The sequence below is a fragment of the Octopus sinensis genome, linkage group LG23 (assembly GCF_006345805.1).
Source record: "Octopus sinensis linkage group LG23, ASM634580v1, whole genome shotgun sequence".
Lineage (NCBI taxonomy): Eukaryota > Metazoa > Mollusca > Cephalopoda > Octopoda > Octopodidae > Octopus > Octopus sinensis.
The window spans coordinates 21014302-21031501 of NC_043019.1; the positions used below are offsets into that span (position 1 = coordinate 21014302).

The 17200-nt window shown below is 39.9% G+C and overlaps 1 protein-coding gene across 4 annotated transcripts in view; it reads left to right on the top strand.

Moving 5' to 3' along the window:
- The first annotated feature begins 916 nt into the window (after positions 1–916).
- Positions 917–17200, top strand: part of LOC115223367 (low-density lipoprotein receptor-related protein 1B) — a 262355-nt gene continuing 246071 nt past the window's right edge. For 2 of the 4 annotated variants that reach the window (XM_029793862.2, XM_036512479.1), the window contains exon 1: positions 917–1150. In XM_029793862.2, coding sequence (XP_029649722.1) covers positions 1087–1150 — 64 coding nt within the window. In that variant the 5' untranslated portion in view covers positions 917–1086. The remainder of the gene's footprint in view (positions 1151–17200) is intronic. The other 2 variants (XM_029793861.2, XM_036512478.1) reach the window with 1 other exon arrangement.

Here is a 17200-nt window from a genome sequence, read left to right on the forward strand (position 1 = left end):
CAAACATATACACACACATACATATATATATATATATATATATATATATATACATATATATGACAGGCTTCTTTTAGTTTCCGTCTACCAAATCCACTCACAAGGCTTTGGTCGGCCCGAGGCTATAGTAGAAGACACTTCCCCAAGATGCCACGCAGTGGGACTGAACCCAGAATAATGTGGTTGGTAAGGAAGCTACTTACCACACAGCCACTCCTACGCCTATATGTTCACCATGGTTGTCATTTAGCATCCTATTTCCATGCTTGCACAGGTCAGACGGAATTCATTGAGGCAGATTTTCTACAGTCGAATGCTCATTCTGTCGGCAACCTTCACCTGTTTCTGAGCAAGATGATATTTCCCCATGGCTAGATAGTTTTTCACTGAGGGCTGGAAATAAACAACTTCGCTTGTATAGTAGTGATGTTCTATCTATCTATCTATCTATCTATCTATCTATCTATTATCTATCTGCCTGTCTGTCTGTAATATCTTTTATCATTTACTTGTTTCAATCATTGGACTGCGGCCATGCCGGTGCATTTGGTGCAATGCTTTGAAGATTTTGTTCGAAATGATCGACCCCCCCCCCAGTACTTTATATCAATATACATCATATGTGTGTGTGTATGTATATATTATATATACGTGTATATATATATATATACACACACACACACACATATATATTTATATTATATATCATTAAACATTGATAGACAGATAGTGTATGTGTGTGTGTACATGTGTATGTACTTATGTCTGTATGTGTGTGTGTGTGCGTGTGCGTTTCGTGTGTGTGTGTGTGTGCGAGCGTGTGCATGTGCGTGTGTGTGAAACTATCCAGTTGTGTTAAAGATCAGTGACATCTGGCGACATCTGGCTTAGTACAGCACACAACTAACAGGGGCGATAACTATTCGTATATCACTCAGTCGAATGTGAGAGAATTGCAATCTCTCTCTCTCTGTGGTAGAATTTTTTTTCGAAAAATCTTTAGAATAAAGCTCACGTACTCCACGGCAACTAAATTACGCAATGTGTTCCTTTAAATATATTTAATACACCTTTTTCTCGCTGAAGATGTCCCATTGGCAATTAATTGTGATGTTTCTGCTGCACCTCTGCTGCGGGGTTCAGTCCCAGGGTAAGGAATAATGCTTTACTTTTTTCTTTTTTTCAACTTTTCTTTACCATTTTTTACAACTCGGACTTATTATTTCAATGACAAGCCTAATGTATTTAAATGAACTATTGTATTTCTCTGTTCTAGTCTTTTTTCTGACTTAGATTGATTTTTGTGGCAATTTTTTTCCCCTCATCATTCATATATACCGTATAGTAACAACTTGTCTCTCTGGTACACATATTATATACACGTATACACACACACAGACACACACATATTACAAAATCTATTTTCATTTTATTACATCCTTAATTTTTGCTTTCCCGTGAGTGATAATGCACAGTGACATATTTACAGGGGAAATATTATATAGAGAAATATTTATTGTATCTCCACATAACTGCATAGCCATTCAGAAGAAGCATGTGTTCGTGCGGATATAAAAAAGCCGGATTGGAAAATAAGAAGAAGAAGAAAAAACAAAAACAATTCTTGAAATATATTGTTGGGCTTTTGCTGCTCGTAATATGAGTGCCAACCGTTCTATTTATTTATCTATGTATGTATGTATGTATGTATGTATGTATGTATGTATGTATGTATGTATGTATGTATGTATGTATGTATGTATGTATGTATGTATGTATGTATGTATGTATGTATGTATGTATGTATGTATGTATGTATGTATGTATGTATGTATGTATGTATGTATGTATGTATGTATGTATGTATGTATGTATCTGTCTGTCTGTCTGTCTGTCTGTCTATCTATTTGTCTATCTATCTATCTATTTGTCTATCTATTTGTCTATCTATCTATCATTCTATCTATCTACATACACACACACACACGTGTATACACAAAACCATTTCTTTTTCTCCTCCCATCTTCTGTCTCTGTATTGATATTTATATATATTAATCACACACATGTGTACACGCGTATTAGCCGTCTGTATATACACACACACATACGCATGTACATTCACGCACATACATACAACATACATACACGCACACAATTTCGCATATTTTCTCTGCTGTGACCCTTAAGCCCTTCGCGAAGAGGAAGGTGGCAAGAAATAGCGGTCAGGTCTCTGAAACGACACTCTAATCATCAATTAAAAGAAAAGAAAAAACAAAAAGACACGGTGAATAATGCAGTTGCAAATAAAGAACTATAACCGAGCATAAGACAGGATAGTCGTGGCTGGATTGCCCTTGAGCACAGATCTACTCTGCTAGGGCTGACTCGCCGTTAAACAACATGGTTAACGCAATTTCCAAGACGTCATCTATCATCGAATAGAGTTCTTTTTTTCACCTGTCCATCTTGTTCCTTTTTCTCATTTTGTTTGACCATCTTTCATCAACAATCCACACCAAGTTTTCTCTTTTGTCTCTCTCTCTCTCCTTCTCTTTTCTGTCGCCATTCTTTGGTTCTTTATTATGGTGTGTAATACGAGGGACAGACAGAATAACCTACCAAACGGAAGGAATCTCTACGTGGTCAAATTATCCTGTTGAAATAGCAGCTAAGTCCTAATCATTACACTCCACCCTGCACCACTTGTTAAAACGAGCTGAAGAGATTTCAGATATATTATAATGGTTGCATTTGGATAAACTTAAGTATGGATATACGATGCCGAAATTTAAAGACGAGATGGCTACAGCTGGAATAATCGCAACAGCAACAGCAACAACACGGTCACGTCAGTCAAAGACGAAGCTAGAAACAATAATCGAATCTATCTCAAATCACAGCTTTATTTTTAACCCATGAAGGATAACCTGGTTCCCTACTGTACTTGATATATATATATATATATATATATATATATATATATACATACAGGGTGTCCCCAAAAAATGTATACACACCTTAAATAATTGTAAATTTGTTATTCTTTGTAAGCCTAGTACTTATTCTATCGTTCTATTTTGCCGAACCACTATGTGTATACATTTTTTTGGGACACCCTGTATATATATATGATGGAAGGGTTGCGGGCTGGAACGTCTTCGTGATTGGTAAGGTCAGTTCAATCACGGTCGGGGGTTTGAAGAAGCGCAACACAAAGGGCAAGATTGAACACGGCAGTGTACTTTTGCATAATAGCAAAAAAAAAAAAAAAAAAAAAAGTACTGTATGTGTTCAGAACTGGAGATACCTTTTGATTTTAACTTACTCGGTCAGGGCTGACCTGGGGCTAAACTAAACAACTTCCAACTACAGCAATAATATCAACAGCCAAGGAAGTGCTTTTTATTTTTATTTTTTTTGTTTGTAGTGGTGGTGGTGGTGGTGGGGACACAGGTAAAAGACGCGCGGTTTTTTTTTTGTTTGGTTTTCACCTGATACTCGTTAGATTAGTGTTATTGACGTAGTGAACAAACATTACTCTCTCTCTCTGCCTCACCTTTCTTTCTCTGATTCTCTCTCTCTCTCTCTCTCTGTCTATGTTGGCCGAACTGACATCCGACGAAAGGCGTTCCAGCCACGACTATCATCGACCAGACTGCATCATCTTAATGTTGTTTCTTCGTGTTTTCTAACTGAACGGTCAGGTGTGATTTGAACATGATTTGGCTGCCGTTTCTAGCAGATCAAGTGACCACATTAGCTTCGCCGCTGTTGGCTCTTCACTCCCTCTCTACATTAGTCCCTGGTTAGCCCTGACTGACATATCAATCGTGATAATCTTTATTTTTTTATTATTATTCTGCCTTATGGCTATGATCACATTATTATTATTATTATTATTAGTAGTAGTAGTAGTAACTTGGGTTTCATTATCCAGTGTGCTCCATTTTAAGATAGCAGAATTGTGATTGGAAAAAACATTTGGCTGCTACTTCTAGCATTTCGAACTGCCGCGTATATGCTCTCAGTTTCTGTTCGTCTAGATGGAATTTTCGGTGTCATCTCTTTTGCTCTCTCTATCTATCTTAACTCACCCCTCTCTTCTCTCTGTCTTTCTATTCTCTTGGTGTTTATTTCTCACACTCACTCTAGATGTTTATCTCTGTTTCTCTCCTCTCTCTCTCTCTTTACGTTGCTCTCTGTTTCTCTTTTGAGTGTTTCCCTTAGTGTATTTATTACTTCCTCTGTTTTTCTACCCCCCTTTGTCTCTAACTCTTGGATAAACCCAGAAACCCTTGCCTTAAGTCTAGTTTCTACATACTTATGAGTCAATGAGGGAGTCTGCGTAGTCGCTCGACTTACAAGTAATAGCAACTATATCTCCCTCGAATTACTACATCTATGGCAGGAAACCTAGACGTATGCAAACAGGCTGAGTGGCCACAGCTAGGGTGCCCTTTTTTTTACAACTTTGCTCAAGTACCAACAACCACCAGTCACCGGGACTGTCCCTATTTTCGTTTTGCTAACAATTGTAGCCAAATCTCCCTCAAATCTGGCGTTTCCATCTTAGAGATATGTCCCTGTTCTTAGTCGGAAAAATTAAAGGATAGAAAAATAAAACTGAAAGGAGGCGACTGTATGTAGTGTCTTTGCTCTTAGGCCTACTCCAGCTGACCTGACCAGGAGCTTATAACGACAACAATCAGTTTACCAGTTTGTCTACATTGAAAATTCTAATTAAGAGAGAAGAAAGTTTGTCAAATTAGGGTCACCAGAATGAGAACAGGTAGCGAGAACCGAGTGTTTAGTCCCCCCCCCATTGTCTTTGTATCTGCGAAGTTTTGTAATTATAGAACTGTGAATGTAGGAATATTAATTATTATTAAATGGCCTAACTTGCTTGCTTGAATTCTTGCGCTAACTGAAAATTAAAGAAATTATTTATAATGTTTTAAATCTTGTAAGACAATTATCTAAACCATTTTATTTCTTTTCTCTCTCTGTCTTTCAGTAGTATATGTTATTATTGGAGATATAAAGTGCACGTTTGCAAGGATTGAAACCGTATACACATGCTTAACGGCCTGGCTTAAAGTCGGTAGTAACGGCTCCTCGGCCATTAATTGATGCTATTTAGTAACTCTGACTCAGTTATTGAGTATACTGCCATCATGGTTGAACATAGATACACATATATATATATATATATATGCAAATGTACATATAAAATCATACGTACACATAAGCATACACGTCCTTGTATTCACATACGTACGCACATGCATACATACAACGGGCAACGTGCACACAAGTGTCCCCTTCACCCCCGATTTTGTTTCCCCATAACTTACTGAAAAATGGATACGTATATCGCACAAACAAACATTCATACAGACATACGCATACATAAGCATGCGTGTATTTACTCGTGTATAATGTGAGAACTATAATACAAAAGGAACAATAACAATCCTTTCTACTAATGGCACAAGGCCTGAAATTTGTGGAGAGGGGATTAGTTGAATACATCGATACCCGGTGTTTCACTGGTACTTATGGATCCCGAAAGGATGAAAGGCAAAGTCGACCTCGGCGGAATTTGAACTCAGAACGTACCGACTGGCGAAATATCGCTAAGCATTTCCCCCAGTGTGCTAACGATTCTGCCTGCTCGCCGCCTTAATAATAATAATAATAATAATAATAATAATCCTTTCTATTATAGGCACAAGGCCTGAAAGTTGGGGGAGGAGGATAGTCGATTAGATCGAACTCAGTATGCAACTGGTACTTAATTTATCGACCCCCGAAAGTATGAAAGGCAAAGTCGACCTCAGCGGAATTTGAGCTCAGATCGTAGCGACAGAGTCTGGCCAGCTCGCCGCCTTAATAATAATAATAATAGTAGTAGTAGTAGTAGCAGCAGCCCATGGTTAGCATGTTTAGGTGTAGGTGGTTAGTCCATAACACCAATACAGTACTTGACTGGTACTTTATTTTATCCTAAACAATGGTAACGATAGGACTAAAATACATTAATGATTTTTATCTAAAATATGGGGGCTGCATTATGTTTAATATCGCATTGTCTTCGATTTAATACAATATACATACATACATACATATAAATATACACACACACATACGTGTAGCACGCACACATACGTATATGTGTGCTGAGAATCTCGCTCTAGTTATTTCTGGTATGCATTTTGGGTTTCATTTAACCGAGCAAAGCAAAGATTCCATCATCGACTCGACTTCCCTGTCTGTGTGTTCGTGACAAGTCATGCTTTTCTTTCTTTAAAACATTTGTTTATCGTTGAAGCCATGCTCCCCACTTTTCATGTTTCTTCTATTTCTCACTCTTTCACTCTCTTTTTCATTCATCCATAATAAATATATCTATCTTCTTTCTCTCTCTCTCTCTTCCCACCTCTATATAGATTCATATAAATACTATATATATATATATGTTCTAATTATAATCAGATTCTATTAGTGGTGCTGTGAGTTTTCGTTTTCGGTTGAGTTTTATTAGTTTATGAGAAAATAAAGAGAAAATGAAATGAATCGATCCTGCTTATCTTGGTGTTTCCAAAAAAAAAAAGAAATAAGGCACAGTCTTAGAGAACGGCTATTTCTATTTGTCATCGTAGTATTTTCTTGCAGTTCTTAATCTTTCCATCTTCCTTTCCCCCTTCTCTTCTCAGCTTGGTTTGTAAAACCCTGTTTTCTGTATTTAAGGAACTGTCTTTGCCCCCCCCCCCTCCTCCCGATCCATACATCAACGAAAGAAGACAACGTGTGTGTGTGTATATTAGCTATTTTTCGCCTTTCTGCCTTAGCTCACCCGACCCCACACCTTTATTCTTCGGGTTTTATGAGGCTTTTTTTTTTTTCGATTTTTGTTTTCGTTCCCTGAAACCATACACTGTCAAATATGATTCCTTACTAAAACTTAGGGCAGAATTTTTTTTTGTGGGATGAGATTTTGTGATACTCATGCATTTCCAAAAGACGTTAACGACGTGAGTAAACAATAGCATTTGAACCACAACGACCAAGAATAAAAACTGGTGTATAAATTTAATTTATAAATAATCCCCCCACCTCTCTCTCCACCCACAATTACTAATATTTTTTTTTTATCTCTTACTTGTTTCAGTCTTTAGACGGTGGCCAAAATACGTACTGGTGTCGAATAAATCGACCCCCAGTACTTATTTTTTTAAAGCCTGCTACTACTTATTCTATAGGTCGCTTTTGCCGAACCGCTATGTTATGGGGATATCAAGCAGTGATGGTGGACGAATACAGACACAAAGAAACACACACACACACACAACAGAATTCTTTCAATTTCCATCTACTAAAATTCACTCAGAAAGCTTTGGTCGGCCTCAGTCTGTAGTAGAAGACACTTCCCCCATGGTGTCATCTAGTGGGACTGAACTTGGGAGCACACTTCTTACTACACAGCTGCGTCTGCTGGCCTTAATAGTAAAGCTTAGTAGTTATTTTGACTAGTTGCTTAAGACAAATTAAAAAAAAAAAAAAGACATTTAATAAATGAATCAGAAATTCCAATTTATATTATTCCATATCCCATTTTTTTAAAAAAAAAAACACTAGTATAGAACATGATTCACATCATCATCATTTTGTTGTTATATGATGACAGAAAACCAAAATTAGCAGAAATGAGAGCTACTGAATTGTAATGTGAAATCAATAGTATGTAAATATTGTGTGTGTGTGTGTGTGTGTGTGTGTGTGATATTTTGGGGAAAGTCTGTGCAATCAATCACGGTATAAATAGATACTAACAAAAATAATGATCTGAATATTGATGACTTACTGCAATCTGAAACTACAACACATTCATTGTAAATAAAGCACACACACACACACATGAAATTTAAAAAACAAACAAACAAACCAATCAAAAGTACTAAGATTTCGGTTCAAGCTTAGAGTTACATACTCCCCCCATCCTTTCTTCCTCCTATGGCCTTTCAGTAGAACTATCTATCTCAAATTCATTCAACCACGGAAACTACCATTTTATATTTTTATCTTGTTGAAATGAGGTTAAAATGGATTATTGGTGCTCTTTGTTGCTGCTGTTGTTGTTGTTGTTTTAACCCAAGGTCGACTTTGATGGAACACACCTGTGGTCAAAGGGACTCCAGCCATGAACATCCTACTATGACTATATTATCCAATGTGTCCCAGTTTGTCTCCTTTTAAACATAGTATATCTATCATCATCATCATCATCCATTTTTCCATACTAGCATGGCTAAAATTGCAGCAGACTCCAATCTATTTTGGCTTGGTTTCTGCAGCTGGATCATCATCATTGTTTAACGTCCGCTTTCCATGCTAGCATGGGTTGGACGATTTTGACTGAGGGCTGGCGAACCAGATGGCTGCACCAGGCTCCAGTCTTGATCTGGCAAAGTTTCTACAGCTGGATGCCCTTCCTAACGCCAGCCACTCCGAGAGTGTAGTGGGTGCTTTTTACGTACCACTGGAACGGGGGCCAGTCAGGCGGTACTGGCAATGACCTCGCTCAAATCTTTTTACACATGCCACCGGCACAGGTGCCAGTAAGGCAATGTTGGTAATGATCACGCTCGAATGGTGCCCTTTTACGTGCCACCGGCACGGAAGCCAGTTGGCTGCTCTGGTAACAATCACGCTCGGATGGTGCTCTTGGCGCCCTACTAGCATGGGCACAAGTGCCAGTAAGGCGACGCTGGTAACGATCACACTCGAATGGTGCCCTTTTATGTGCCACTGGTACAGAAGCCGGTTAGCTGCCGTGTCAAACGATCACACTCGTATGGTGCTCTTTGCAACCTGCTAGCACGGATGCCAGTCATCGGTCCTTCCTAATGCCAACCACTTCACAGAGTGTACTGGGTGCCTTTTACATGTCACCAGCACTAGTCATAACTACAATTTCACTTAGCTTGACATGTCTTCTCGAGCACAGCAAATCACCAAATGTCTTCATCACTTGTCATCACCTTCAACAGACTCAACATCCAAAGATCATACTTCACCACTTTGTTGCAGATCCTTGGGTCTCCCTCTTCCACAGATTCCCTCCACAGAGATCAGCACTTCTTTATGCAGCTGCCCTTGTCCACATGCATCACATTACCATACCAGCACAGTCTTCTCTCTTGTGCACATCTGATGCTCTTATACTTGTATCTATGGTTTCATTATCTAATGTGTACCTCTTTTTTTTTCATTTTAAATTGATGAGGTGTAATTTGAGTGAGATTTGGTTACTATTTGTAGCAAATAGTTTGACTTGATCTCTCATGGTTTCATCATCATCATCATCATCGTTTAACATCTGTTCTCCATGCTAGCATGTGTTGGACGGTTTGACCGGGGATCTGGGAAGCCAGAAGGCTGCACCAGGCTCAAGCCTGATCTGGCAGTGTTTCTACAGCTGGATGCCCTTCCTAACGCCAACCACTCCGTGAGTGTAGTGGGTGCTTTTTACGTGCCAGGCGAGGCTGGCAACGGCCACGATCGGATTGGTGCATTTTACGTGCCACCGGCACGGAAGCCAGTCAAGGTGGCGCTGGCATTGGCCACGATTCGGATGGTGCTTTTTACGTGCCACCGGCACGGAAGCCAGTCAAGGTGGCGCTGGCATTGGCCACGATTCGGATGGTGCTTTTTACGTGCCACCGGCACAGGGATCATTGTATGTAAATTGTTGTAGTTGTTGTTTAGCTCCAGGCTAGTACTGTTGAGATGACCCCTGACCCTGACATGATGATCATTTTTAAAAAATACTTTTCAAGTCCCGTAATCCTGTATTATGTATTATTAGAGGTGTTCTTTTCCTTTTAAGATACCAAGATGTAATTTGAGATTTGACTGGTATTGTTAAGAGGTTGAGCAGTTACATATAGAGTTCTCTGTGGATACATGCAGTTCATGATTTATATCTGAGATGCAAGATTTTTACTGCTCTGACTATGATCAGCAACCCTTCTGTAAACCTTTAGCATTTAAACTGGCCATATCAGGCCCAAATATTTTCCCTGTTCTATGTTCAAACCAGCTACATCCTGCCTCTCACTTCTACCCTGCAATGTCATTCTGAAAATAAACAATCACATCATCAAAACTTTGAAAATATAAGATAATGCATGAATAATTCTAAACAGTGTGAATAAATAAGTGTTACATTTTGACAGAGTAATTTGAATGCTTAAGATCAGGGGAAACCTTTTGGTGGTTACTCTTACTCTTTTACTTGTTTCAGTCATGCTGGAGCACCGCCTTTAGTCGAGCAAATCGACCCCGGAACTTATTCTTTGTAAGCCCAGTACTTATTCTATCGGTCTCTTTTGCCGAACCGCTAAGTGACGGGGATGTAAACACACCAGCATTGGTTGTCAAGCAATGCTAGGGGGACAAACACAGACACACAAACATATACACACACATACATATATATATATACGACAGGCTTCTTTCAGTTTCCGTCAACCAAATCCACTCACAAGGCTTTGGTTGGCCCGAGGCTATAGTAGAAGACACTTGCCCAAGATGCCACGCTGTGGGACTGAACCCGGAACCATGTGGTTGGTAAGCAAGCTACTTACCACACAGCCACTCCTGCGCCTATTAATCAACTTTTTATTGAAGTCTTCATTAAGTTCACAACCTATCCCTGCCCCTAATCCCTCTTCATCATCAGCCAAGTGCCTTTCCTGTGTCCAGGGGTTAGCTTGCCAAGACTCTCCACCTCCCTGTTATACTGCATGCTTACAATCAGCCAAGCTCTTGTTTCCAATCCATTCTTTGATGCTGTCACTCCACAAATGTCTTCAATGGCCTCCTCTTCTCTTCCTACTTCTAGTTAGAATGGTTGTGAGCAATGACTTATGGCATATTGTATGTCCAAGATATAGTTTTGTGGACTTGATTCTTAACAATATGTGTCTGGACTTTTAGCTTTTCTAGTACTGCGGCATTTGTTACCCTAACTTTTTAGCTTACTCTACCCAATCTACAAAAGATCCACATCTCAAAGGTATCTATCATATTTTCCATTGCTCTGTACATTGTCCATGTTTCTGCTCCATAGAAGACAGTTAACATAATATAACAGCTTATAATATAATGTCCTCATACATATCCTTTAAAACATACATTCATTCATTAGGTACAAGTAAGGCTGTGTGGTTACGAAGTTTCCTTCATAAGCATTTGGTTTTAGTTCAGTTTCACTCTGTGTGTGTGCATGCATGCAATTACAGGTACACACAAATTGAATTTATAAAAAGAAACTTCCATCAAAATTTCATATTTAATCAAGTTGCAAAGATCAGTTTAATAACGACAAAATTATTTTAGTAAATTCTTCATTATTTCAAATTCCACAAACCTTCTGTTCTAGACTGGTATTTTATTTATCCCTAACTTAACTCGGAAGGATGAAAGGTAAAGTTGATCCAGGCAGAATTTGAACCCAAAATGCAATAAATTGGAATAAATACTGCAAAATATTTTATCCAATGCTCAAATGACTCTGCTAAATCACCAGAATGACATTGCAAGTGGTTGAATATTCCACAGACACTAGTTCCTTTTGTGTATTTCTCAGGCAGTATTGTTGTTACACTGTATGTGCGTGTGTGTCAAGGCTGAGCCTTTCAATTACAGGTACAATACACCTTATTTTTACAAAGTAAATAACTGAATATCTAATGTCCTCTTAACAAAATCCTCAGAGTGGCAGAGGGTGTGATAAGGCTAAGCCCTTTGAATCACAAGTGCAGTCCGTATGATGGGCTTCTTCCCAGATACTGTGTACCCAGTTTCATTCTGAAGGTTTGATTTGACCCAGGAAGTATACTATACTGGAGGAAGTAAACATTCTCAGGGTGCAGTGAGACTTTGTAATTAACCATTCAGCCATACCCACATCAGTAAAAATGTATATAAATGCTCCCCCGCGCCACCCATTATAGTCACCAAACCTGCTCTGAGTAAAAATACAATATCCTTGATGCTGTGTTAAAATCAGCAATGTAAGCCAATTAAACCTGCTAACAATGTACGCTACTGTTGCTGCTTATGAACTGAGAACTTTGCCACCTGTTGCAAGGTTCTCAGCTTTTGTGCGGGGGCTTGACGTTTTACAAAAGCCATCAAATTCTTTCAGATCATATTGTAGCATTTCACAGAACCAAAATGTTATGGTTCTGTGGAGGTAAAATAATGGTGTTTTTTAACCCTTTAGCATTTAAACCGGCCATATCCGGCCAAAAGTATTCTGCCTGTTTTATGTTCAAACTGGCCAGATCTGGTCTCTCACACCAACCCTACAATATCGTTTTAAAAATTAACAGCTACCTCATCAAAATCTCATAACTGCAAGATTAATGCATGATTAGTTCAAAACAATGTGGATGAAAAAAGATTAATTTAGGCAGAATAATGTGAACACTAAAGGGTTAATAAAATATAACGAAAATTTATTTTATAAGTAAAAGAGGCACACTAATTCATCTTATGCAGACTGTTGTTGCTTAGCCCCAGGTCAATTTAAGACGTGTGGTTGAAGTCTACCCTGAAGCCATCCCTACTTTTTTCTTGTTAAAGATTAGCTGTACCCTTTTGAAGATGGTAAGGAGGTGCTATTTTTAGCATGTTGGGTGGCCTCTATTGTTGTTGGTCCCCAGATCAACCAGGATTTAACTAGAGAGGCAATCAAAAGCATTCCACTGATGACTACCTTGCTTTTCTTTCTTTCAAGATGGTAAGGTGTAATACGGCGAGCTGGCAGAAACGTTAGCACGCCAGGCGAAATGCTAAGCAGTATTTTGTCTGCCGTTACATTCTGAGTTCAAATTCCGCCAAGGTCGACTTTGCCTTTCATCCTTTCAGGGTCGATAAATTAAGGACCAGTACGCACTGGGGTCGATGCAATCTACTTGATCCGTTTGTCTGTCCTTGTTTGTCCTCTCTGTGTTTAGCCCATTGTGGGTAGTGTAAAGAAATAGGTAAGGTGTAATACAGTGGTTTTCAACCAAAGTCCATATGCCCATCCCCCTCGGGTGTGGGGGTATATGTAAAACTTTTGGGGTCCACACAAGCAAAATGGTAAATTGCAAAAGAAAAAACAGCTGAGCTTCCTTCAAAATTTTCAACCTACACAAATTAATATGTGAAAAACAAAATAGGAGTTTTACATAGTTCAACCTAGTGCAGGCATATGGCCTAGTGGTTAGAGCAGCGGACTAGCGGTCGAGGGATCGCGGGTTTGAATCTCAGACCGGGCAATGTATGTGTTTATGAGTGAAACACCTAAGTTCCACGCGGCTCCGGCAGAAGGTAATGGCGAGACTTCTGCTGACTCTTTCGCCACAACTTTCTCTCACTCTTTCCACCTGCATCTTGCAGCTCACCTGCGAAGGACCGGCATCCCATCCTGGTGGGAAACCTATATGCCAAGAAACCGGGAAACCGGCTCTTATGAGCCAGGCATGGCTTGAGAAGGAACAAACAAACAAATAGTTCAACCTACACAAAGACGTCTTTAAACATCGAGTGACTATGGGTGGTGTGGCCCACCGGAATAAAATAGTAACTAAAGGAATCCAAAGACAAAAAAATGGTCGAGAACCACTGGTGTGTAATGCAAGAGATTTGGCTGCTATTTCTTGCATGACTAGCTCATGACTCAATGTTTTTTTGTTTCTTTTTGTATCCATTGAAGAAGACAAGATAGAATAAATTATAAAAATGCTTTTTTGCTAATGACGTTAAATAAATTAGTCTTATCATTTATTGATTATCATGTATATATTGCGATGCACTCATTAGCTATCTCAGTGTCTACACAGTCACGCATATATATATATGTGTATATATATATATATATATATATATATATATATATATATATATGATAGCTTTCTTAGTGTGTTGCTTATACATTTCTATACATGTTTTATTCATCTATATATTTAGAAACAATGGCCATTTCGCTGCTATTGTGAACAAACTATAGATAGATGGCTATTTATATTGCTGGGGAAGAGTAAGTGACTGTGTGGAATTTCACCTGTATTGGAAGCTGGGGTCTGGGCCAGTTTAGAGCCTGGTGTAAGACTTTTTGCCAGTTTTTAAAATTAGAAACAGAAAATCAGGCAGCAAAAGTACTGTCTGTCTGTCATTCTTTCTCTTTGTTTGTCTGTCTGTCTGTTTGTCTCTGCTTGTCTGTCTGTCTTTCTGTTTGGCTATCTGTCTCTATCTCTCTCTCTTTCATTTTGTCCCCATTGGTCTGCCTGTCTCTGTCAGACCTTGGTCTGTCTCTATCTGTCTCTATCTCTATCTCTCACTTTGTCCCCATTGGTCTGCCTTGGTCTGTCTCTATCTGTCCCTGTCTCTGCCTGCCTGTCCCTGTCTCTCTCCATTGGTTCATCTCCTCTCTGCCAGTCTGTTTCCCTGTCTCTGACTGCCTGTCTTTGTCTGTCTCCCTATTTGTCTCTCCGTCTGTCTCTGCCTATGTTTAACTGCCTCTATCTGTCTACCTCTACCTGTCTCTATCTGTCTCTCCCTGTCTGTCTGTCTCCCTTGGTTTGTCAGTGTCTGCCTGTCTCTCTTTGTTTATCTGTTGTTCTCTGCCTGTACACTTTCTCTTTTACTCTTTTACTTGTTTCAGTCATTTGACTGCGGCCATGCTGAAGCACCGCCTTTAATCGAGCAAATCGACCCCAGGACTTATTCTTTTGTAAGCCCAGTACTTACTTTATCGGTCTCTTTTGCCGAACTGCTAAGTAACGGGGACATAAACACACCAGCATCGGTTGTCAAGCAATGCTAGGGGGACAAACACAGACACACCTTCCTCTTTCTATCTCTTTCTGTTTTGTACTCTTAAGTAAGGTCCTTCATTTCACATTGCTCCAGTCTTCTCAGTTGTAAATAAGTCCCAGCTCAGAGCTGGTGCAGCTCATTCTTTCTCAGCTGTCATCACTGGATGTGCTTAAGTGGGTGTCTATGTCTGCTCACGACAACATAGGCTCCTATAACAATAAAAGGAAGTATGGTGCATGTTATCAAGTTATACTGGCTTATGAATAATGGCTGGTTGCAATGCAGACCTGTCTATCCATGTCAGCATTGAAAATTATCATCATTAATACTCTTTACTCTTTTACTCGTTTCAGTCATTTGACTGCGGCCACGCTGGAGCACCACCAGCAAATCAACCCTGGGACTTATTCTTTGTAAGCCCAGTACTTATTCTATCGGTCTCTTTTGCCGAACCGCTAAGTGACGGGAACGTAAACACACCAGCATCGGTTGTCAAGCAATGCTATGGGGACAAACACAAACACACAAATATACACACACACACACACACATATATATACATATATACGACAGGCTTCTTTCAGTTTCCGTCTACCGAATCTACTCACAAGGCTTTGGTTGGCCCGAGGCTATAGTAGAAGACACTTGCCCATGGTGCCACGCAGTAGGACTGAATCTGGAACCATGTGGTTGGTAAGCAAGCTACTTACCACACAGCCACTCCTGCGCCTATGTCCACTTTTCTATGCTTGAATGGGTCAGATAGAATTCATCAAGGCAGATTTTCTACACCCAGAAACCTTTCTTGTTACCAAGTCTCACCTGTTTCCTAGCAAGGTAATATTTCCCCAGGTATGCTTTTCACTGATGTCTGGACATGAATATTACTTGTATGATTTTAATGCTCATTTATAACCATGTAATGTGTACTATAGGCTTCTTTCAATTTTGTCTCCCAAATCCATTCAGTTCAAAGCTACAGTAGAAAGCATTTGCCCAAGGTGCCATACAATAGGACCAAACTCGAGACCACATGGTTGGGAAGCAAGCCTCTTAAACACACTGTTACAACTGTGCTTTAAAACAAGGGTCATCTGGGATATAAACCCAAGATCATCATCATCATCGTTTAACGTCCGTTCTCCATGCTGGCATGGGTTGGACGGTTCGACCGGGGATCTGGGAAGCCAGAAGGCTGCACCAGGCTCCAGTCTGATCTGGCAGTGTTTCTACAGCTGGATGCCCTTCCTAACGCCAACCACTCCATGAGTGTAGTGGGTGCTTTTTACGTGCCACCTGCACAGGTGCCAGGCGAGGCTGGCATTGGCCACGATTCGGATGGTGCTTTTTACGTGCCACCGGCACGGAAGCCAGTCAAGGCAGTGCTGACATCGGCCATAATTCGGATAGTGCTTTTTACGTGCCACTGGCACGGAAGCCAGTCCAGGCGGCGCTGGCGTCAGTCACATTAGATGGTCCTTTTACGTGCCACTGTCTCAGGGATCACAACTGCAGTTTCCATTGATTTTGATGTTGGTGTACTTGACTCAATGGATCTCCTCAAGCACAGGGTCAGAAAACAGTTTATGGGTGAAATGAGCCAAATCAAAGGGCTATGATACTTTGGTTGTAGTATTGGTCATATCATGGAATAAATTATTTTGTCATGAGAAAGAATAGATTTATTTTCAATCTCAAAGGTGAAATAATTTATTCCAGTTCATGTACATTTTGTAATCTCTATTCACAGACACAGGTGTATAGTCTATTTAGTTTGATCATATCTTTTAATGGCTTTGTATCTCTTCCCACCCTAACCACTTACTCATCTCTCCACTTATCACCTTCCCCCTCTACATCCAGTTCTTCGCAAACCATCATCTCCAGTCCTTCCTTCTCAGAACATTCCACCCACTGGAATGTCTTTCCTGCAGGTGTTGACCTGCAGCATTTTAACCCTTTAGCATTTTTAAATTTAAAGTCGTTGTATCTGGCCAAAATATTCTGCCTGTTTTATGTTCATACTGACCAGATCTGCCTTATAATCTCATTCTAACAATAATGTTGTTGCCAGTGCTGCCTCGACTGGCTTCCGTGCCGGTGGCACGTAAAATGCACCAATCCGACCGTGGCCGTTGCCAGCCTCGCCTGGCACCTGTGCAGGTGGCACGTAAAAATCACCCACTACACTCACGGAGTGGTTGGCGTTAGGAAGGGCATCCAGCTGTAGAAACACTGCCAGATAAGACTGGAGCTTGGTGCAGCCTTCTGGCTTCCCAGATGATGGCTTAAACGATGATGATGATGGTGATGATGATCAGTGA